This window comes from Equus quagga, chromosome 13 (genome assembly GCF_021613505.1).
Source record: "Equus quagga isolate Etosha38 chromosome 13, UCLA_HA_Equagga_1.0, whole genome shotgun sequence".
NCBI lineage: Eukaryota > Metazoa > Chordata > Mammalia > Perissodactyla > Equidae > Equus > Equus quagga.
In genome coordinates, this window is record NC_060279.1 from 28,789,710 (window position 1) to 28,813,284 (window position 23,575).

General features: G+C 42.8%; 1 protein-coding gene across 3 annotated transcripts in view; it reads left to right on the forward strand.

Moving 5' to 3' along the window:
• DDR2 (discoidin domain receptor tyrosine kinase 2) overlaps window positions 1–23,575 on the forward strand; it is a 158,987-nt gene that overhangs the window by 76,386 nt on the left and 59,026 nt on the right. For 2 of the 3 annotated variants that reach the window (XM_046681098.1, XM_046681099.1), the window contains one exon: window positions 22,128–22,236. In XM_046681098.1, the coding sequence (XP_046537054.1) occupies window positions 22,155–22,236 (82 nt within the window). In that variant the 5' untranslated portion in view covers window positions 22,128–22,154. Of the gene's footprint in view, window positions 1–13,294; window positions 13,485–22,127; window positions 22,237–23,575 lie in introns of those variants that run through there. The other variant, XM_046681097.1, reaches the window with a different exon arrangement.

Here is a 23,575-nt window from a genome sequence, read left to right on the forward strand (position 1 = left end):
CTATTCTTGCTTGGTCCATTTGAAGCTTGAGAAAATAAAAGCAAAATGTAGAGTAACTTCTGTGTATTCAAATTCTCTTAAGTTCATTTTTCTTCTCTTTCTCTAAGAACCACCCATTATTTCTATGAATACCATCAATTTTATACAAGTGAAAACCTAGTTTTATTTTTTTAAAGATTGACACCTGAGCTAACAACTGTTGCCAATTTATTTTTCTCCTGCTTTTTTCTCCCCAAATCCCCCCAGTACATAGTTGTATATATCAGTTGTGGGTCCTTCTAGTTGTGGCATGTGGGACGCCGCCTCAACATGGCCTAATGAGCGGTGCCATGTCCGCGCCCAGGATCGGAACCCTGGGCTGCCAAAGCGGAGCGCACGAACTTAACCACTCGGCCATGGGGCCGGCCCCTGAAAATCTAGTTTTAATTTCATAATACTATGGGTATAAGAACGAGAGCCAAAGTTCTATGGTAAAATTCCTAGACATAAGTGCCAATTTTTTTTTGGATTTGTGAATAAACAGTTTAATAACACTCAGAAAGCTCTTCCTCCTAATTAGCTTCTGTTTTCACCTTGTCCTGTTATATCAGTTGGTTTGTGACTCAATTAGTCAGGAAAGTGAAATCTATGTATGCCATGACCATAATCACAAGCATTTTCAGACAAATGTTGTTACTCATGACAGAGCTTCGTTAAACTGCCGTGGACCACACAGAAGTGGCATCCAGCACATTTGCAGTGAAAATGACTTTGCCCTGAGCCTGTCTCTCACCACATTTCTTGCTTCCAATATTACAGTATTCTAACCTAATGATTTGCTTTCCTGTTTCATCCTTAGCTCCCCCCTCACTTGACATGCAGCAGCAACATCCTGGCACCCACTGACAGCAATGTCTTCTGCCTCTCTGGGTAAATGTGCCCCTTCTTATCAGTCCTGGATCCTATCCCCAGGCTCAGGAGCTTGTGAGTCCTATGGCTAACAGGCTAGATACTTTTGTGTGTCATATCCTTTTTCAGGAAGCTATGTCAAGGATATCATGCGACTCATTTGAGTGCCATATTGAAGATTCACACCCAGGGGAATATTTTGTTCCTGGGCAGCCTGAGACTCTGGGACTCAGGATTACATGGATAGTGTTGAGCCTTTGGAATTTTTAACATATGATTTTCAACTTGGGACCCTGGTGCACAAGCAAACCTGTACACAAGAGAAAGTAGTCGTGTAGAAGGATGCGCATGCCTGGCTTGGGTCATTCTTTTACTAAACATGTTAGAATGTGCATTCTAACCAAAATTTTAGCAGCAGTGGAACTTTGGGACTCTAATATCGGAATTTGGGGTGATGACAAGCCACTGGAGGAGATATTCTTGAGAAGATGCAGCTATGAAATGTTACTCAGAGTCACTAATCACTTGCAGGGCACTCTGGGGAACAGGCCAGAGTCCATGCTCTCAAACTGCTTACAGCTACTGGGTAGAGATAGAAAATGAAACTATATGCTGTGTAATTAAACCAGTGTTTTCTCTCCCATATTCTGTCTTCTATGTATGTTGTAGTGAAATGAAATAGGAGAAACACTGAGCAGTGTTGGCTTATGTTTCAATGGTATTCAAGACCCTGATAAATAATTTAGGATTTGGGGAGACCAGGACATGAGAGGAGGAGCTGAAAAACACAGGTAATTTACCAACGGATGTCCATAGATTAAAACATTTGAATAGCTAGGAGTTTATGACTGACCACAGTAGATGTAATTATTCTTTACGACTATTAAGTGGCATTAAATGGGCTGACCACATTTTCTTGGAAAAGTGATCAGTTTTGCCCTCCGGATCTCAAATCTGACTGAAGCTCAAAGTTGCTTTAAACAATTTAGCTATGCTAGAGCATAGTCCTGATATGCTCCTTTTGCCACAGAATAGGAACCAGATGGCATATGCATTAGACAGAAAGTAGCAATGACCAGCTCTGGCATCTGCACGTGGATGTATTGTGAGCATGTGAGAGTGTCAATGTGTCTACAAGCCACATGACTCTTGAACCATAAGTTATCATTATGTGAGGCTTCAAATTTGTAGCAGTATGAATAAGTAGTTCTTTCAATTCATCAGTACCTCTCTGTCCTCTGTGTCAGGTTACGTTGTTTTTGCCCTCCGACGAACAGACACATAGATTATTAAAATTGGAAAGGATTTCAGAAGTTAGCTAGCCCAGTCTCCTGGATAGAAAAGGACTCTTTCCTACACTCCCCTAAACAATATGATTATGTAGCCTCTACTTGAACACTTCCAGTAATGGGAAGCTTGTACCCTCACAAAGAAGCATACCCCAATTTTGAATGGCTCTGAGTTTTAGGATGTTCCATCTTATTTTTGGTTGAAATCTGCCTCTCTGTGACTTCCGGTGTTATGATTGTGGAGCTTTCTTGTATGGTCTGAATCCCTCTGCTTCAGGACAGTGCATCACATATTTGGAGACCATCAGCTCCTCGTGGAGTCTTCTTTTTGCCAGGTGAAACATCCCAAGGTCCTTCAGTGAATCTTCTTGTTGTCTTCGTAGGGAAACGACTTCTCCCCTCTTCCCATTGGGAGTGTATTAAGCTCCTTGAACCTGTGGATCCTGGAGGTTCTGCTCCTTGCCACAAAGCCCAACACACCCTCTCTGAGGGCAGTCTCCTTCTACTTGTTAGTCCCAGTTGTACAATTTCGAGTTCTTCTCTTTCTCCTCTCTGTCTTATTTTCCTTCCCAGCATTCTCATCACACAGGCATTATTGTGCATAAAGTACTAAATCGTATTCCTTATCTTTGCTTCTTTGCAACTATTATCATTCTGCCTTCCTTCTTGGATTATTTTTTCCATTCTCCTTTGAAAAGTTTTGACTTCTCCCATTAGCTGGAGCAAAGAGAGACACTCTTTAGGTCCTTTTCTTTATCCTGCAGCTATAAAACTACATTCTATTTACAGCCCACGAAACCGGTGAGTTCAAAAAGACCGAGGGGCTGGCCCAGCGGTGCAGCGGTTAAGTTCTCACACTCCGCTTCTCGGCGGTCCCGGGTTCGCCGGTTCAGATCCCGGGTGCGGACACGGCACTGCTTGGCATGCCGTGCTGTGGTAGGCATCCCACATATAAAGGAGAGGAAGATGGGCATGGATGTTAGCTCAGGGCCAGTCATCCTCAGCAAAAAGAGGAGGATTGGCGGTAGTTAGCTCAGGGCTAATCTTCCTCAAAAAAACAAAAAAGGCCGAGAATGATGTAAAGTCTCGTATTCACTCTCGATTGCGTCAAGATTGTCACTCAACTAGATTCATACGTGTGACTCTGAGTATAGACTGTCGGATGTCTGTCACTACCAAAGTCTCTGAGCATGCAGTTTGTGGATGTGGGCTTGAGAATAGGTGCTTCCACATGCAGTACTAAATACTTCCTAACTATTTCAATCATATGGATCCCATTCTCCTTTCAAGAGCTGTAGTGCTTTTACTCCCTACCACAGAATTTAATCACATGGACTTTGGTACTGCTCATTATCCAGCAGAAACAGAATATGAGAGAGGGCATGTCCTTGGCAGTCCTCCTCTCTGTTTTACAGATTAAGAAACAGAATCTCAGGGAGAATATTTTCTTTGTCCAAGGCTACACCATTAGTTGAGCGGCTGGTCAGATACTATTTCTGCTAAACCACTCAGCCAGCTAACTCCCTTGGCTTTAGTAGAGAAAGAGACAAACTGTGGCATTTCTGATCTATATTGTGTGTGTGTGTGTGTGTGTGTGTGTGTATCTTTTCTTTTTTCATCACTTAGCATATTGTCTGGTATGTAATAAGTTCTCAATAAATGCTGGTTAACTAGTGTTTAAAGCCTTTTTTCCTTTTGAAAGTTGGGAAGATATTTAAGGGAAAAAGCTCAGATCGAGTAATGAGGAATTAAGCAGCAGTAGGGAAGTCGTATCTTGGGAAAGAGAGTCTGTAAGGTTTGTTCAGAGATCTGTTAAAGCATGGTGTTGGGTGACAGGGGGCCTACAATGAATGTGTAACTCAGTCTCTGATCTCGGTGAGTTTATAATGAGATAAATATAGTTGGCACTATATAAATGGGATAAAAATAGAGACAAGACTGAATCATATGAAAAAATTAACTTCCAGTCCAAGGGAGAATGTAATCAAGATCAGTGAGGAGCTCAGAGAAGGGAAGGTAATGGAGAAGTTGCTATTATGTTGTTCTCATTGGAAGGGTGGTGAGTATGAGGCAGGAGGTGGAGGTGGGAGACCAGGTGGAAAATGAGAGACAGGTGTGCTCCTGAACAGTATTGTCCATTTAGTACCAGCCACAGGTGGCAAACAGACCCCAAACCCACTGTCAGCTTAAGTTCCTGAGACAGAAGAGATTAAGAATGTAAAGAAGGGAATAAGAGGTTGTTGATCACGTTCGGGACATTAATTCAACAAATATTTTCTGAGCACCAGCTCCATGGCAGGCGCTATGTTAGGTGGTGGGGATTCAGCAATGATCAAAAGAGATAATATCTCTGCCTTCATGGAGTGTAAATTCAAGTGCAGGCCAGCCTGTGTGCTAGGAACCAGGTATTCCAGATCCTGGTTTTCACGTTTAATGGATTTTGCAGTAGCTTCTCCACCTCCAGTCAACCCCAGCGTTATCCTGAGTCTCCTGGTCTTTCTCAAGCCTGGTTCTATCCTCTGTGAGCATGCAGGCATCCCCACGGGATTGGTGAAACCACCTGCCACTGGATCCTGTTGCTTGATGCACATTTCTGCAGTTACCGCTGGGCAGGATCCTGGCAAGAGGAACTCAGTCCTTCATTTGACTTCGCGCTTCCACTTCCCTTGTAAAATGTCTGACTGACATGGTTATTGAGATGCTTCATCCTGCAAAGAACTAAAGCTCGGGAGTTACCCATGAGTATTTGCTGTCAGATTTGCCAATATACCAAATCATTGGCAAATCTCCTCAACTTCCTTTTCTGGTGGAGGCACCATGTATTGGAGGGTTCAGGGCATGGGATGGCCGTGGTGTAGAAAGGGCATTTCCCTGTCCCTAAGCCCTGTTTGTCCTGACATAAACACCCTACTCCCTAAGGACTGGGGAATGCCTTGGAGCAGTGGAGTCAAACAACCTGAGAGCTGTAAGGGGCAGAAGAGCCAGACTCGCAGGATGAGGATGCATATGGGCCTTTCTCGCTGTCTACTTCGAGGATGCTTACATTCACGCCCTTCACCCTGATTTAACGCGTACTGACATCAACCAAATATCCGATAAGGCCTCTGAACAGCCATGGGCCATTTTACAGAATATAAGTTTGCTAGAGACTTTCTGTGGTGAGCAGAGCAGCGTGATTCTTGCTTCAGGGAGTTCACCTTGTGGGGGCTGCCACATTGCCCTGAAGATTTGTCCTCTGGCTTTGGGGGATAGCCCTGAGGGAGAAAGCGTCTCGTTCCAGTCCTCTCCACTTTGCCTGTGGCTTCTCCCTTTCTGATTGATGCTTGTTGTTCTGCTTTGCGGATGCCTCCCAGGACCCAGGGGGAGAGCAGCCTCCTTTCTGTGGAGACCTTTGGCTGGACTTCTCTGGCTCTCCCAGAGGTGAAAGACCGCGGTTCCTGCAGCCTCAGGCTTGGCATCAGCTCAACTCTGGTGGATCCGGGGCCCAGATCTCCAATCTCCCTATGGCTAGGGCCTCTTTGTCCCAGCGTGACCTCGCAGGCTCTCCCTCTGACTGGCTCTTAACAACCCCTGCCATTGGTGATTTTCTCTCCAGATACAAGCCAATGGATTCCTGAAGGGACTATGTGGACTTCTCTCGCCATCTCTGCCCTGGCCTCAGTCTGGCCTCTCTCCTCTGTGGTCTGGATGAGGAGTGATGATGAAGCAGGGCTGCCTGTTGTTTTTGTTTTGTGATATTTAAAGCAACCAAAGCTCTCATTACTGTAATACAGTATGTGCCTGGGCTCCAGGGAGGAGCAGATTGCCTCCCGGATCAGGGGGCAGCTCTGTTATGTTGCGGTGAGCCTGGGAAAGCGGAACCATGGCTGACAGAATTTTGAGTGCTAGGCCTGAGAGAGGCCTCAGAGCTCCTCTGTTCCCACTCATCTCAACCCCCTCGTTTGAATAAAGAGGGAGCTGAGCCCATTCAGGGAAAGAGATCGCTGCGCAGGCAGTAGAGCGGTTAGTGGCAGAGCTGAGACTGGAACTCAGGTCCCATGGTGGATTTGCTGTCCATGACTGAAGCTTCTGCCTCTGCCTTCCTCACTTGTCCAAGATCCTCCCGAGGCCCTGAACCTAATTTTGTATTTGTAATTTTATATTATATTTCTTAATAAAGGGGGCCCTTCAAATTGTCTAAGCTTTAAGTGCCATGGAAACATCTGCCCCTTTCCAGATCGTTCTACCACCCTGAACTGCCTGTGTGTGTGAGTTTGAGCGTGAGGGGAAGGGGCAGGTGTGGACGTTGAGCTGTCTGATGCTGTGCTCCCAAAACCAGCTCTGAGGTCAGGTACCTGAGGGTCTCCTGCTCAGCCAGTGGGAAACAATGAGCACCATGGAGCCAGGTGGGAAGTCCCTCCTAAAGTCAGATTCACACTCTGGCATGTGACAGAAATCTTGCAAGTGGAGTAGAGCTGCACATACCTTTGTGCCCTATAAGAATGCCCTGTTAGACTGGTGGTAGAGGCAGGTTGGGAAAACATGGCAGGGCATACACCCGAAGCCATATTAACCATCCCATAACAACCATAGGTTGAATGCCATTGTGGTTTATACCTGTGTAATCTTGGGCAAATGATCTACTTGCTGGGTCTCAGTCTTATCTACAAAATAAGGGTGATAATAATGATAATAACCTCATAGAGTTGTTATGAGGACAAGATAAGAAAATTAATGTGAAACTTAGCAAACTGCCTGGTATATAGTAAGTGCTCTATCGTCTCTCTCATAAGTGCTGAGAGATGCAAAATATTCTTGCCCTTAAAGAGCTCACAGACTTGTTTAGGAGACAAGATTTCTACGCATACACAAGCACAATTAGGGAGCTATGTCACTATATGGTATCTGCTAAGTTTTGGGGTAGGTGCAATGGAGTTGGGAGACTAGACAGATTATTATGGCCCTGAAGATATGCCAAAGAGGTAAGAGCCCAGCAGAAAAAAACCTGTGTACTCCACCTTCTCAACTCCTAGCAGTGAGACGAACAGGACAACAGCCATGCCTGGACACTGCAGACCCTTCAGGTCAGCCATTCGCTCACTCAAGATGTTCAGATAATCAACACGATTATCTCCAGACTCTGTGCTCTGTACTGAGAAGGTAAAGAAGAGCATGACAAGGTCTCTCCCTCCAGGATTTGACAGCCTAACTAGAGAGGCGGGCGTTCATAGAGATATTACAACTGACAAATGCTGTATTCATATCTATTTATACCTCCAGACCAATCTGAGCCAAAAGGTGGGATGGGGAGAGTCAGAGAGGAGCTCAGAACAAGAGTTTGAAGGAAACCATGTCTATACTTGGTGACAAGAGGCAAAGGTATGAGCTCGTGTCCGAAGGAGCTGGTCGGCCTGAGTCTTTCTGTGGGAGAGGTGGAGTTGATGCTCCCAACAAGAACATTCTGAGACTGAGGTTGAGGAAGCCCTGAGGCTGGGTTTGGGCAGGCCCTTGGTCCCACACTTGGCCCCGGCAATGTGGCCTCTTTGAGCTGGGCTAGGAAGTTGACAGGAGCAGGCCTGGCAGGTTGGAGAGAGGAGGCTCTTTCCACGTCAAGAGTAAATGCCAGGCACTGATGACTCAAGTGGAATCTTCTGAAGGAAGATGGAATCTGCAGATGTTTCAGAGCCTTAAAGAAACTTACATTTTCTGCATTGCTTGGTTTAGAGGCTTCCAGTGAAAGTAACATAGAAGGGAATGTCCAGCCAGCCATGTGAAGGAAGCATGAAATGGAAAGAGTAAGAGGCTGAATTTCTTTTTGATCGGTGACGTTACTATTTTGACAAGGACTGCAGAAGCTGCAGGTGCTGAGGGAGTGACTTGCTTGAAGGAAGGGGTAGGGACCAGGAAAGGGATCCCACACACTTGGTCCTAACCCAACTGTTGAATGTGGCTTTCAGGCTCTGGGATTTGGGCAGGAACTCCCGAGCCATAATTGTCCAAGGCGGTGGGGCCCACGAGCCTTCACTCTTAGTGTCTCTATGTCCTGGGCCAATTGTCATATAACACCACATCTTCCACTTTGCTCTGTCATCCCTAAGGTCAGAGAGAAGTGGGAAGATGAATTTAGAATTACTGCTCCGTGTCCTTGCCCTGATTGTTTTTCCTAACACTTTAGAGTCTAAGAAGATGTTCTAAATCCTTGAGAGGGTCACCAAAGTGTCAGGACTTGCTGGGGATGGAGAACAGGCTGGTCAGCTCTGAATTCCTCTCTCTCTTTTGCTTTCTCTCTCAGTCTTAAAGGTCTTTCTGGGCCTTTTGCCTCTTCCATTGGCCAAGATGTTCAAACTTAGCAAGTTTTTGTGATTCCTTATTTAGCATTTTTCCTTCTTGGTCTTTCCTAAAGTTGATTATTTGTCCAGGCCCACTTGTATATCTCCTCCTCCGTCACATCATCCTTGCAGCCATGGCCTGGCATGAACTTGCTTGCCCGCTGTCTTTGTTTTTCCAAATGTTCGCATATTTTAGTCATGTAAATATCTTCCTGGCAAGGACTAAGATTAGTGCTTTTTTGTTGTACTGCTTCCACCTGTGCTGGGCTCACAATAGATGCCCAGTCACCCAGACTACTGACATTTTTTTCCTTCCTATGCACCATTCTATTCATAATACCACCACTGATAACTACATGTTGATAAGCACTTACTCTCTCCCAAGCACTGTGCTATAAGTCCTTTCTATGCACCATCTCATTTAATTTACATAGTGACACTATTTTATACTTTTTGTAGAAAGTATCCTTCAACTCAGAGATTTATTAGTGTCTGGCTATTTTAGAAGTGCCTGACCTGTCTTATTGTTGAAGTTTTCACCATAGAATATGGTGGCAAGCCCTAAGAGGTGAAATCCTTGCTGCCTCCTTCACCTGATGGTCTCAGAGAATTTGAGGGATCTCCTGTCTCTTTATGACAAAAACACCTGGGTTAGCCCTCATCTTCCAGAGGCCATGAATCTGTTGCTCTGCTGAAAGGGCAGGCCCTGGCTGGAGTCTGGGAAAGTGGATCCAAGTCTCTCTCCATGGATGGCTCCTCCTGCAGGGAACAGAAAGCAGAGTTCATTGGCATCACACTGATCCCCTCTGGGGTTTAGGAGGGTTTCCTATGGCTGGATGAGAGAGAATTTATTCATGTCCCAGAGATGCTTCAAGCCCATGTTGATTGGGATTGTGCAAAAAGTAAGCAGCCTGATAGAGCCATGGGTTCTTAAGAGCCCAGCAGGGCCCTGGACCCCAAGAGTAGGGTGTCCCTGTTGGAAATGTCATGGCCATAATAAGCTCTTGGCCCTCCAAGCTTTGGATAGCTGGATTGGAAGATTGTTGGGGCACATGCCCTCTCGCAGGCAGGGACAGAACAGCACTCGAGCAAGCTGTGTGATCACATCACTGTCCCGATAGATGTGGCCACTGCCAGGCTCTCCTCAGCCTCAGGCTGGTTTCTGCTGTGCTGGTGCATAGTTAAGCACGAGTTTTTCTTGACTTCCAAATGACTGAATACACGACCAGTCACTTTCTCCAGAGACAGCATCACTCACAGGATGTACCCAGCATAGTTCAGTGTGCTGGTCAAAGACAAAGAGTTCGTATTGTTGTTCTTGACTATTTTACTACCCTTTACAGATGAGGAAAGAGAGGTGCCAAGGTTCAAGTGCATGGCCAGGTCCACAAATCTGGTGGAGGAGGAGACATGATTCAAATCCAGCAAGTCAGGTTTCGGACAAGGTGACTGAGCAGGAGCAGCCGGGGAGGTAGGAGGCAGAGTATGGGTTGCAGGGTCCCAGAGGCCACAGGAAGGGGTGATTCACTGAGTCAGATGCTGCTTCTGGATTCACCACTGAGCCCTCAAGGGAAAGGCATCTTTTATGTAGACGCCATTTGTCTTTAAATTCACTTCTAGGATTAAGGAGAGAGATGCATCTCTTGCTTACCATTGTTTTCCATTTGACCCATTCACTTCATGGCCTAAGTCTTCATTCTAGGCCTTGAGGCAATGGGCAGAATGGTGATGAGAAAAAACTAGGCAATGTTCAAAAACCAATACTTATGCTTGTGGGAGGCTATGCCTTACTCAAGGAGGTTGTCCCAGTTATTTCTTGCTGTGTAATAAATCATCTCACAACTTAGTGGCTTAAAACAACAATGATCACATTATTGCTATTCTCTCTCATGTTTCTGTGGTGCCTGGACCCAGCTAGACTGTTCTTGCTCAGGGCCTCTCCTGTGGTTGCTGCAGATGGTAGCTGGGGCTGGAGTCATCTGAGAGGCTTCCTCACTCACGAGTGTGAGAGTTACTGCTGCTTTCCGCTGGGACCTCAGCTAGGACCATTGGCCAGAACACATGTACGTGGGCTCTCCATGTGGCCTGGGCTCCCTCACCCCATGGCAGCTGGGTTTCCAGGGCAACGATCCTAAGAGAGAGAGTGTCAAGAGGAAGTACATTACCTCCTGGGACTAGCTCTGAAGTTTCACAGCCATCGCTTTTTTTACTGTATTCATTTTGTTAGAGCCTATATTCAAGAGGAGGGAAATTAAATACTGGCTCTCAAGGGGACAGTGTCACAAAATTTGTGGTCACATTTGAAAACCACCATAAAGATTTTTCCAAGTAACTTCACTATAGTTTAAAGAAATCAGTTATTGTGAGCCCGCCCTGATGGTCTAGTGGTTAAAGTTTGGCACTCTCACCACTTAGGTGCCCCAAGTTCACTTCCAGGTCATGGAACCACACCACCCATCTGTCAGTAGCCACGCTGTGGTGGTGGCTCACATAGAAGAACTAGAAGGACTCACAACTAGAATACACAACCATGCATTGGGGCTTTGGGGAGAAAAAGAAAAAGAAATCAGTTATCTGCGACAGACAGGGCCCAAAGAAGGTGTGTGTGCTCTGAGATTTAGGAAGGAAAAACAGAAGGTTGGGCCAAGAAAGGCAGTGTGATGAGAGAACAAGTGCTAGGCTGGATGACCAGAGGCCTGGCCCTGCCTTTGACCAGCTGTTGCCTGTGGGGAAGCCTCTCTGCTTTTTGGGCTGCCTTACTTTCCTCACCTTTAGCCTGAGAGAATTGAGAAAGATGAGCTCTCAGGTTCCTTCAAGTTTTCACTGTTGTGGGTCTATAATTTTGGAGACTAGCATCGTTCTTTCGTAATCTCCAAGACACTCTGGCCATAGGCCCTCATGCTGACCTCCTGTGCCCAATAAGGCATGCAGGTGGCCCTCTGCTCACCAGCATATGCGTCAGGGTCGGAGGAACCTGAGTTAGAGAGCGAGATGGAGGACGAAAATCAGAGAGGCTAAGTGGGAAAGATGCCATGTGCAGGATAACGGAAGTCAGGGATGGGAGTAAAATATCCCTGTGAAGAGCCAGGTATTGTAGCGCTCGGCGAGGTTAAATGACCTGCCCAAGGTCTTAGCTGGCTCAGGGATACTGAATTGTAAAGCTTCTAACAGATCATTTTCTGTTTGGAAAATGCTCTGCCTTCACTTTGTATTTACTCTCCGCCTTCCTCCCGCTAATTGCATGAAGACGCTAGATCTGACATCCCTAGTGTTTATAATCAGAAAAGATAACAGGCAAACTATGTCACACCATCAATGTTCTGTGGTCCTGGCAGGGGGAGTGTCTTCTGTGGACAATCATTTCATTCAGCATCCTTTCTTCTTCCTGGATGGGGAGTGAGAGAATGAGATAGCTGTCTGGCTCTTTCTCCCCTCCACCTCTAAGCCAAACTCTAGCTGTCTCCATTCTACAGATGGAAAGAGTGAGGGAGAGGGAAGCAGAGTGCACTTCTAACAAAGGCAGGAGCAGAGCTTGCTGTTATCCCCCTCTGAGCAGTGAGGGTCGCCTCAGGTCATCTGAGGCATGTCCTGTGTGCTTAAACACTTACAGATTGGGCCATTCTGGGCCTTTGCTCAGCACAGAGGGGTTACATTTTGAGAAGGATGAGATCGGGACTCCCAGAGGAAAGTTGGGAATGAGAAAGACTTCAACAAATCCTTGGGAATCAAGATAAAACATGAGGATGCTTGGGGTGGCCGTGGGGGGGGGGGGGGGGGCGGTGTGTGTGTGTGTGTGTGTGTGTGTGTGTGTGTGTGTTTGGGTCCATCTCTTGCCAAAACCAAGCTCATTTCTGCATACTTGTTTGCTGAGTATTAAATACTCCAAAGATTGCTCCTTCTATTTGTTGAATCTGAAATGAAAATGACTCAGCAGGGAGGAAAAATAAGGCTTGAATGCCCTTAATGGCCCTCGAATGAAAATATATGGCCCTAAATCATGTGGGTTTTCTTCTCTCCACCAAGCCCTAATCTACAAGGCACACATGCACAAATTTGTTGTTATTAGTCCTGTCGAGTGGATTCTGACTCAGCAACCTTGTGTACAGCACCGTGGAACCCTGCCGGCTCTTTTTGCTCCATCCTCTCATCTTCCAGTGCTATATCAGACTACGCTCCGCTGCCATTCACAGGATTGTCGTGGTCAATTTTTTTTGAAAATGGGTGGCCATGTCCTTCTTCCTTGTCTATCTAGTCTGGAAGCTCCCCTGAAACCTGTCAATCATGGATGACCCTGCCGGTATCTGAAATATGGGAGTCATAGCTTTTAGCATCACAGCAACACAGCCACTACAGTATGACAATCGACAGATGGGTGATGTGGTTCCCTGACCGGAAACAGACCCTGGCGATGGTGCTGAGAGTACTGAATCGTAACCACTAGACCCCTGGGGCTGGCTACAAGCACAAGGACCACTCACACTTGTGCACACGCCACACCTCATGTCTCTGCTCCACCTTGACTCAAGTCCCTTTGTTTCATTTCCGCTTCCCACTCCAGCCTTTCCAGGGCCCCACCCTTCCCTGCAGGGAAGGTTTATTCGTGTTTCGGTGGAGGGGCCCCAGCCGCCACTGCTGATTTTCCAGGAGGGTGGGCACTTCCTCTCTGGCCCCATCACAGGCTCAGTGTGAATACTCCTGCAGGAAATCCGTGATTTTCATTCTTTGCCGAAGTGGTGGTCACCTCAGATTGTTTCTAGCTTTTGGATCTGGGAAGATGGACTGTCTGGGGAGAATGACCATTTGCCAGATCAGACGTGCCCTGCTTTGTCCACAGGCTGTATTCCTGAAAAGTTGATTATAAACTAGATTTAGGTATACTGAATCATGTTTTGAGTGTACCGGAAGGATTTGCTATTCAAAGGAACCCAGCACTGAATTCTTTTGTTAAGTGAAGAAGTATTCTGTCATGTGGAGACTCACTCAATGATATATGAGTTTGGTAAGTAAATGGAACATTTTTGTATACTGAATGTTGTATTAAATGTACTGTGTGAAAACTTGTTACTCAAAGGTGCCCAGCACTGAAGGCTTGTGCAAAAAGTTATTCTGTAACGTGGATAAACATTTCATGATTTATGAGTTTGGCAAGTTCAGACATTTCTTAAAGTGGGATATACCTCTAATTCTGTTTTAGAGAAAAAGGACAGTTTTTGCTAATATTCAGACTTGGGGGAAAAAGAGAACCCTACTATCTGTAAGTTATGGTCACTCATAAGGGGCTTGGGAGGACCAGAGATACTCAAAGTTTCCACCTTGTTAAGGCAAAAGATCCCAAAGGTTGCCTGCTCTGCCTACTTTCCATATTATCACCGAGTGGAAATGATGATGCTGTTTTTCCAAATAAATACAATCAACTATTATAGCTACATTTGTAAAAGTGTTTCTCTTTATATCTACATCAATATCGTCTAAGTGTACATCTATCTGTCCATCATCTATCCATCTATCTATTTATTGGTCTATATCTACCATGTGTATTCTCTAGTAAAAAACAGACATTGCAGTAGGGCTTGTGTTTTGGAGCACTGAAAGGGTGTTGTTCCACCAGCACAGAGAGCTCCATCCTCCAAGATCCCCGGCAGTGGGAGGTGGCCCTTCTCACTCAGCAGCTCAAGAGTCACTTCAGCTCTCCTCTCCTAAGTTTCCATGCTCTATCCTCATTTATCATCCAATTTGAGCACTAGAGTAGAGCCTATTACTGGGAAAATGGTCTGACTTTTCAAGGCAGTTGGAAAAGAGGAGTGTGGTCTGTCCTCAGATGTGTATAATCTGGAGCTGCAGGAAGCACAGGATTGACCAGGATGAGCCCTTCTTGTGTGAACTCTTCCACAGAATGGATGATGTCAGGCAAAATGGACTGGTGACTTGCTCCTTCACCATCATGTGGCCCTCACTATGTTTCAGAAAGAGGTTTTTGGAAGCTCACCCAAGTACGGGATAACTTATAAGAAGTTTACCTTCTAGATTCTGGTTTTTTTCATTCTTGCTAATTTCTTGCCACACTCCCATCTTCCTGACCTTCCATTTACTTCCAGGTTTCCCTGTTGGTTTTGACCCACGGCCTGTCCAGATCCTGCTGTGGGCAGTCCTGAGATGGAAAGTTAAACATCTTCTGTCAGATCGGGGAGGTCTTGAGCTATGGCTCCCTTTGGAGTCAATCTAGAATGTTCATCCAGCTTGGCTAGGGGAGGGGATTTTGACTGCGAAGAGGGAAGTGGGTTCTTCATTACAAGGGACATATTCTCGCTGAGCTATATATTAGTGGATGTTCCTTGGGAAATATTGGGCTTTGAGTGGAAAATATTTGGCTGTGAGTGAGAAAACACTGCCCTTGGAGTCGGAGGAACTGGAATTGAGTCAACTCTGTCTCTTTCTAGTTTTGTGACCCAAGCAAGTCAAAAATTAATCTGATTTTGATACAGAGATAAGGGAGATCCCTGACCTTAAATGATTCATGGTGTGGCTTGAGAGACAGACGGGTAAACAAACTATGGATAATTTAGTGCGATGAATCAGAAACAACAGCCAGACTAGGTGAATCTATCTAGGTTGTGGGTGAAGTGACCTCGGGCCTTACTTTTCTGCTCCGTGAAGGGAAGTGGTAATCTCTCTCCTCAGGATTGTTGTATAGCTGAGTGATCATGCATTGTAAGCATCCATTAAAGTGCAAGTGTTCCAAAAAAAAGAGAGTAAGGTATAAGCAGCATTTCTCAACTGTTTTTTGCTTCAGTTTTATTCATGTGCAAGATGTACGAATCAATAATCTCTCTCAATCCCACAAGCAGTTCTCAAGATATAAATTCCCCCCCATGTCTCCAACCTCTGGGGTATGCATGGTTGGTTGGAAAGCACCCTCGAGATTCTGATAGACTGTCCCCAGGAATTGTTTTTTATCAGAAAAAGCAATATAAAAGATGTTAACAAAGAACATATTTTTCTTGTCAAAAATCAAAGCATTACTAGTAAAGCTGGCGTGTCCTTTTGATCACCATTCCCAATCTCCCCTGCCAGATACTCCAATCTCTGAGGGAACTACTGTCATCAACACTCATCTCCCAGCATTCCTTGCTCTATCCCCACTTCTCATGCTATGTGAGCATTGGAGCGAAGCTTGTTATCAGTGTGGTGTTTAACCCTCCAGCTCTTTTATGTACATATAAATGTTTGTGAGTCTGAGTATCTATCCTAAAAACAAACAGTGGGCTTTACATAAATCTTGTGACCTGCCTGTTCACTAAAAATATGTCATAGACATCTAACCATGTAACTACATGTGGTTCTAACTCATATGTTTTAACCACTGCATAGTATTTCACAGCAGGAATATGCCATAGTTTATAGCATTCCCCTATTGATAGAAATTTCTCCAAGTTTTTAGTATTTAAAAAAAATATTGCACCAACTGTGTTCAATGTTTCCAATATCTCCACATCCTTGCCAACACTTGTTGTCTTTTGCTTTTTTCATGATCGCCATCCTGACAGGTGTGAGGTGATATCTTATTGTGATTTTGATTTGCATTTCTCTGCTGACTAGTAATCTTGAGCATTTTTTCATATACCTGTTGGCCATTTGTTTATCTTCTTTGGGGAAATGTCTATTCAAGTCCCTAGCCCATTTTTAAATCAACTTATTAGTTTTTTGCTGTTGAGCTATAGGAGTTCCTTATAGATTTTGGATGTTAATCTCTCATCAGATATATGGCTTGCAAATATTTTCTCGCATTGTATAGGTTGTCTTTTCATTCTGTTGATGGCTTCCTTTGTTGTGCAGAAGATTTTTAGTTTGATGTGGTCCCATTTGTTTATTTTTGTTGTTGTCATCTGTGCTTTTGGTGTCATAGCTATGAAGTCATCGTGAAGAGCAACGTCATGAAGATTTTCTTCTGTGTTTTCTTCTAGGAGTTTTAAAGTTTTAGGTCTTACATTTAAGTCTTTAATCTGTTTTGAGTTGATTTTTGTGTGTAGTGTAAGACAAGGATCCAATTTCATTCTTTTGCATGTAGGCATCCAGTATTCTCAACATTATTTGTTGAAGAGACTATCCTTTCTCCATTGGGTATTCTTGGTACCCTTGTTGAAGATAAGTTGGCTACAGCCACTATGGAAAAACTATGGAGGTTCCTCAAAAGATTAAAAACAGAACCACCATATAATCCAGCAATCCCACTTCTGGATATTTTTCCAAAATAATTAAATCAGGATCTTGAAGAGATAGTAGCACTTCCTTGTTTGTTGCAGTGCTGTTCACAATGACCAAGATGTGCAAACAAACTAAATATCTATCAACAGATGAATGAATAAAGAAAACCTTGTGTATACATACAATGAAACATTATTCAGCCTTTGAAAAGAAGTAAATCCTGCAATATGCAACAAGATTGATGAACCTTGAGGACATAAGTGAAACAAGTCAGTCACACAAGGACAAATACTGTATGATTCCATTATACTAGATATCTAAAATAATCAAATTCGTAGAATGAAAGAGTGGAATAGTGGTTGCCAGGGGCTGAGGGGAGGGGAAAATGGCAAGTTACTAATCTTCAGGCATAAAGTTTCCGTTAAGCAAGATGAGTAAATTCTAGAGATCTGAGGTACAACATTGTACCTACAGTCAACAAGAACGTATTGTACACTTAAAAATTTGTTAAGGTGGTAGATCTTATGTTAAGTGTTCTTACCACATGAAATAAAATTTAAAAAACATTGTAAAGTACTTTGTGCATACTTCATTGTGCAGATACGTGTCTTTCTCGGGGGTAAATAATAATAAGTGAACTATATGGATTATAGGGTATATGCATTTTAAATTTAAATTATCTTCTAATTTATATACCCAGTGGCAGAGTATGGGGGTATCCATTTCCCCACATTATTGCCAAATTTCATACTATCACACAAAAATTTTGCCAATCTGATGAATAAAACTGGTATTCAGTGATGGCTTTAATGTGTGTCTTTGTGATCACTAGTGAGGTTGAGTACTTTTAGAAGTTACTGGCATTTTATTGTCTCCACTGTTAAGTGCGTTTAATTTACTTGGCCCATTTTTGCAGGAGTTTTAAATAATGATTTATAGAGATTATTTATACCAGAAATTATTTTGTCATAATATTTCAAATATTTATCTTATCCTGTTTCTTGTCTGTTAAGTTTGTGATGTCTTTTGTCTCAAAGACATTTTGAATTTTGATGGAAAACTTTATCATTCTTCCCATTTATAAATTCTGTTTTCTATGTCTTATTTATTTGGGCCTCCCTTATCTTTAGCTCATAGCAAATTCTCCTATATTTTCTTGAAATACTTTTATGGTTTTATTTTTACATTTTGGGCTCTTTATTTTTTGTATGAGGTATGGATATGCTTTTATTTCTTTTTGAGAACAAATAAACTGTTTCACTGATTTTAAATGCCCCTTTTATCATAAAGTTCCCATTTATATTTGAGTCTTTTCTGAGTTACCTTTCGTCTTCATTGTTCTGTTTATTTATTTCTGTGCCAATCCCACACTCAGAGAGGCCTTCTCTGACCACCTTGCCTAAAATAGGCTCGCTTATTGTCTATCACATTACTCCATTTTATTTTCTTCACGGCACATGTACTTCTTTAGATTTCTTATTTAGTTACTTATTTGCTTGTATATTATAAGCTCCTTCTCTGCCTTTTTTTAACACCTAGAATAGTACCTAATCAACACTTAGAAAATAGTTGCTAAAAGCATGAATGAAAGAATATGCCATGACCAGGGGTATTTGCATTTTGAGCTTTATTTTTAATGCTTGAATAAACTGTCAAAGGAATTTGTACTATTAACCAAAGAAGTGGATAGAGAAGGACTCTTTCTACCTCCTTGAAATTCTTTCATGTGTGTTTATGGGTTCTGTTCACGTTACATTGCTTAAATATTGCACCCTTGGAAGGACTCATTCAAAGGGGCAGAAAAGAGTGATGTCTGCTTATAATAAGCTTTGGGGATACTTCCTTTTAGGGTATGGAATTTAGAGTGGGCCAGATGCAATCACTGAATATGTGGCTCAAGGCAATCATTAATTCATTCTGCAAATATTTATGCTGCGCTCTGGTAGGTGTTGAGAATGGAATGGCGAGTAAAATAAACACGGAGCTTATGGGGGAGTAGACGCTAATTAGATGATACAGCAATGAATATATAATTAGAAACTACGATCATTTCTTTGTAGAAAAATTGTAAGACGCTTTTAGTGCACGTAACAATCTTGAGAGTCAGAGAATATTTCACTGAGGAAGTGACCCTTGAATGGAGATTTGAGCTAGACAAAGAGAACATGAAACTTTTTGGCAGACGTCCTGAGGCAGAAGAAAATGGAAGAAAGAAAAGAAAGAAGCCCCAATGTGGCTGAAGGAGAAAGATGGAACAGGAGTGTAGCTCTGGGGGGGGTAGGCAGAGGCCAGATCAAAGGAGAGTGTAGTATGATGAAAACACAAACAAAGCAAACAATGAAAAAACCTGTGTGGATTTTGGAGTAACACAAACCCTGGGTTCACACATGAGTTTTGGCACCTCTCAGCTGCGTAACCAGATCAGTTTTGACCTCTTCCTCCTCAGTCACCATATTGGTGAAAACAAACCTCATTGGGTTACTGCGAATATTACTTGAGATAGTCCTTGGCATGTGTCAGATATTCACGGTATAGTTATAGTACTTCTAGGCTTGTTAACGGCTCTTCTGTGTTTGTTAAGCAAATAAAGCAGAAATAATCACTGGTTTTGGAGATTCGCCGCCTGAAACCAAGTTAACAGCTTCCAAAAGGAAATTCAGTTAACGTTTTTTGAGCTCCCAGTAAGTTCTACTTAGCTCGGTTCCAAACCATCTTTGAGCACCTACTTTGTACAAGATATAAAATATTACTTTGGAGAGAACGAATGAGCCATTTTGAAGCTAATGATTAACTGGATACTTTAATGACAATCTTATGGAGAACGTAAGAGAGGCAAATTCAGTGTGTGTTTTCGTGAAGGGGATAAGGTGTAGGAGATAGTCCTGGTAGAAGGAACCACTGGGGAAGGTTATGGAAGGGAGAAAGTTATGGCCAGCAGCCCATGAGGAAGGTGCCACAGGAGAGAGGGAATTGTAGGACTCATCTATCAAAGGCGACTGGGAGAGGCTGGTTAGCCCCAGCCCTGCTCACAAGGCTGAATGGCTGCTCACAAGGAGCTCAGGTCTCTGTGGAAGGACAGCCCTGGATCATGATCATGGGCTGGTTCTAGACTACAGCCAAGACCAATGTCTCCAAGATCTGCCTGTGTGTTTCCTTTTCTGGGCATGTTTGCTTGGGGACTCATTTATGGAAACACTGTGTTCTTGCTGCTGGCAGTGACTAGGCACACTGAGACACGTATTTCATCCCATCCAAATCAGTGCCATGAAACCATGCTCATCGCCCTTTTCTGGTCTGTGGCTCACCCACCCCTGCCCCCAACAAGGGGGCTGCTTTAATCTTTTGTATTTAATTAATTTTGGCTTCTTCTTTCTCAAACAGAACCATCTGAATATCTGATATTTTTTACCACCTTGGTGGGGGCGGGTGTACATGTGTGTCAGAGTTCTACTGCCTAGAAAACGTCCTAGGCAGCTTCTGCTTCCTCAAAAAAGTGTCTTAGCTATGTCATCCTATTATTTACTCCATCCTCGTTATTGCCCGTTAAAATCTTACCCATCCTTCAAGAATTTGATCAGATGCTGATTTCTCCACGAAGCATTTTCCGATCACCCCAGCTTAAAGGGATTTGTCGCTCTTTATAATTTTGTATTACATATTATTTCTAATAGTGGATCCAATGTTTGGTTGATTATTAGTGTTACCTGGAAAAAACTTTCTTTTTTTTTTTAATAATTTTTTTATTTTCAAACAGTTTTATATTTATATAATTATTGCAAAGATAGTAGATAGAATTCCTGTATACCCCACACTCAGTTTCCCCTGAAACCGAGCACCTTGCATTAGTATAGTACACTTGTCACAGTTAATGAATCAATATTGATACATTATTATTGACTAGTGTCTATATTTTATTCAGGTTTCCTCAGTTTTCCCCTAAGGTCCTTTTTCTGTTCTAGGATCCCATCCAGGATGTCATATTACACTTTGTCATCATCTCTCCCTAGGCTCACTTAGGTGACAGTTTCTCAGACTTCCTTGTCTCTGCTGACTTTGACGGTTTAGAGGATTACTCATCAGGAATTTTGTAGAATGTCCCTCAGTTGGGGTCTGTCTGATGTTTTTCTCATGATTGGAAGAGGAAGACCACAGAGGGAAAGTGTCATTCTCATCAAATTATATCAAGGATACATACTATCAATATTGACTTATCAAAGTTGATGTTAACCTTGATCACCTGGTTTGAGGTACTGTTTGTCAAGTTCCTCCTCTGAAAAATTACTCTTTTTCTTTGTCCAATTGCATACCCTACTCTTTGGAAGAAAGTCACTATGTGCAGCTCATACTTAAGGAGTGGAGGGAAGTTGGTTATGCTCCCTCCTGTGCTTTAAGAGCAGACAATATCTACGTAAATTATTTAGAATTCTTTTGCATGGGAAATTTGTCTATTCTCCCCCATTTGTTTATTCAATCATTTATTTATGTCAACATGGACTTGTAGATATTTATTTTATACTTTGAGTTATAATCCAATACTACTTTATTTGTTTTCTTACTCAAATTGTTCCAGCTGTGGCCATTGGGAACTCTTTCAGTTGGCTCGTGTCTCCTTTTGACATACCCGAATCATTTTTGTGTGTGTATACTTTCTCAGTTTCTGGCACTAAAAAATGCATCATGCTCATCTTGTGTATTTCCTGCCCTAGTCCTGGAATCAGCCATATCTCCAAAGAACCCTGGTTCCTTTTATTGGAGAATGGTATTAGAAACCAAGATCTGGGTGCTAGGTTTGCTCATTGTAGTGGGGTGTCATTGCTTCTAGGCCCTCTCAGCTGATATAGCAAGGAGATGTTTGTATGCATACTAACCCATATATAAACACGTATCTATAAATATTTCCATATGTAACCATCTGTATCTCTATTAAGCTCAACAAGAGTTCATACTGATGTCTCAACTTTAACTCTTCACCACATGGATCATTCTGGGGAAACTTAAAAATAGGTATCACTCCAGAACTAATAAATCAAAATAAATATTGAAAATTTGAAAGGCCATCACATTAACGTCTTTGAATGTTTTTCTTGGTTTAATATTGGAATCAATTATGAAAACATCGTAAGAGTAAGTTTTACTTTATCACTATTCACAATTTGGGTAAGTATTTATCTTAGTAAAACTGTTACCTGCCTATAGTTTTGCTAATTTTAATTCTATGAGTGTATGATCTAATAGAGTTTGAAAATTCTTACATTATGTGACTATTGAATGTCCCATTCCACCCTCAAAGTCTATGATTTGAAGTCCTAAGTGTAGAAATAAACAGGGCCAGAACACAGAGATAATCGTGCAAATTGTGTTCATTCATGTTGATAGTATCTGCCTCACTCATTTCCTCTCCTTCTCTTTCTTGTTTTCTTGCATTTTTGGTGGGCTGTAGACTCCAGTTCCAACACCATCTTCTGAGATGATCCTGATTCCCAGAATGCCCTTGGTGCTGCTCCTGCTGCTGCCTATCTTGAGTTCTGCAAAAGCTCAGGTTAATCCAGGTAACACAGCCATTGTTCAGCCACATGCTAGAAGACTGAATGCTCAAGCCATCAAAGCTCATCTTGGGAGAGGCCCTGAGAAGGGGTCCAAAGGGTCTTTTTTAACTTCCACAGTGAAACATGGCCATGGTAGGAACAGAAACTAATATATTCTCTCTATACGACATATTGAGTATTGTTAGGGGGCTTCTGATATGGAGGAGGGTGGAGTAAAAGGGAATTTTTAAAAAATAGAAGGTGGAAGAAGCAACAATTTGCTTCTGCATCTTCTGGGAAACAGAAAGAGAGAATTTTTAGATACTTTGGAGAACTTCTGCAGGTTGGTTTTCCAGTTGTTTTTGGCTGGCTTAGGCCTATATTTTACTTGGATGTCATGTTATGCTTTGGTGACCCTGGTCTTGTGGGATCTGAGGCAGTCTCTCTTTCCTACAGGGTGTGACCGTGCTCGAAAATAGATGTGTTAAGAGGAATCTTTTCGTTCCCCCCAATTTTTTTTATTACATGTATATTTTAACTTTGAATTGAAGTATACAATTTTATCACTTGTCCATTACCACAGTGATACTGTTTAACAACCCATGCAAAGTTGGTGATTTAGTCTGGGCTTGGTTGGGTTATTCTACTGGTCTCCTCTAGGTTCATGCATATATATGGGAGTCAGCTGGTTATTGGCTCATCTAGGATGGCCTTGGTTCTGATGACTGGGGTAACTTGGCTATGTTCTGCTCCAGCAGACTAACATGGATATGTTTTAATTGAAATTTCACAGGAGCAAGAGCAGAAGCAGAAACATGCAGCATTTTTCAAGCCAATGCTTGAGTTATGTTTGTCGAGATCTCATTGGCCAAAGCAAGTCATGTGGCCAAGCCCAAAGTCAGAGTGGGAGGGTACAAAAATATTACATGGGAAAGGTCTGAAGACAGGGAAGGGTGAATGATCAAAGTCATATTTTTCCATTTTGCCACAAATATAAATATAGGAAAGTATACCTAGCGTAAGTGCTCAATTTGATGAATTTTACAAATTAAGCACATCCATCTAAGCAGTATCCAGATTAAGGAACAGAACTTTACCAGCACTTCATAAGCCCTTCTCTTGCTTCCTTCCAGTCACTTCTCTTCACCCTCACCCAAGGGTAATGATTATTCCGCTTTCTAACAACATAGATTGGTTTTGCCTGTTTTTGTACTTTGTATAAATGGAGTCGAACATGCATAAATACACTTTTGTGTCTGGCTTTTCATTCGTCCATATTGTTGCATGCAGTTGGTGACTTTTTCTCACTGTTGTGTAATATTGCTTTGTTTGAATATTTTGTTTATCTAGTCTACTGTGGACA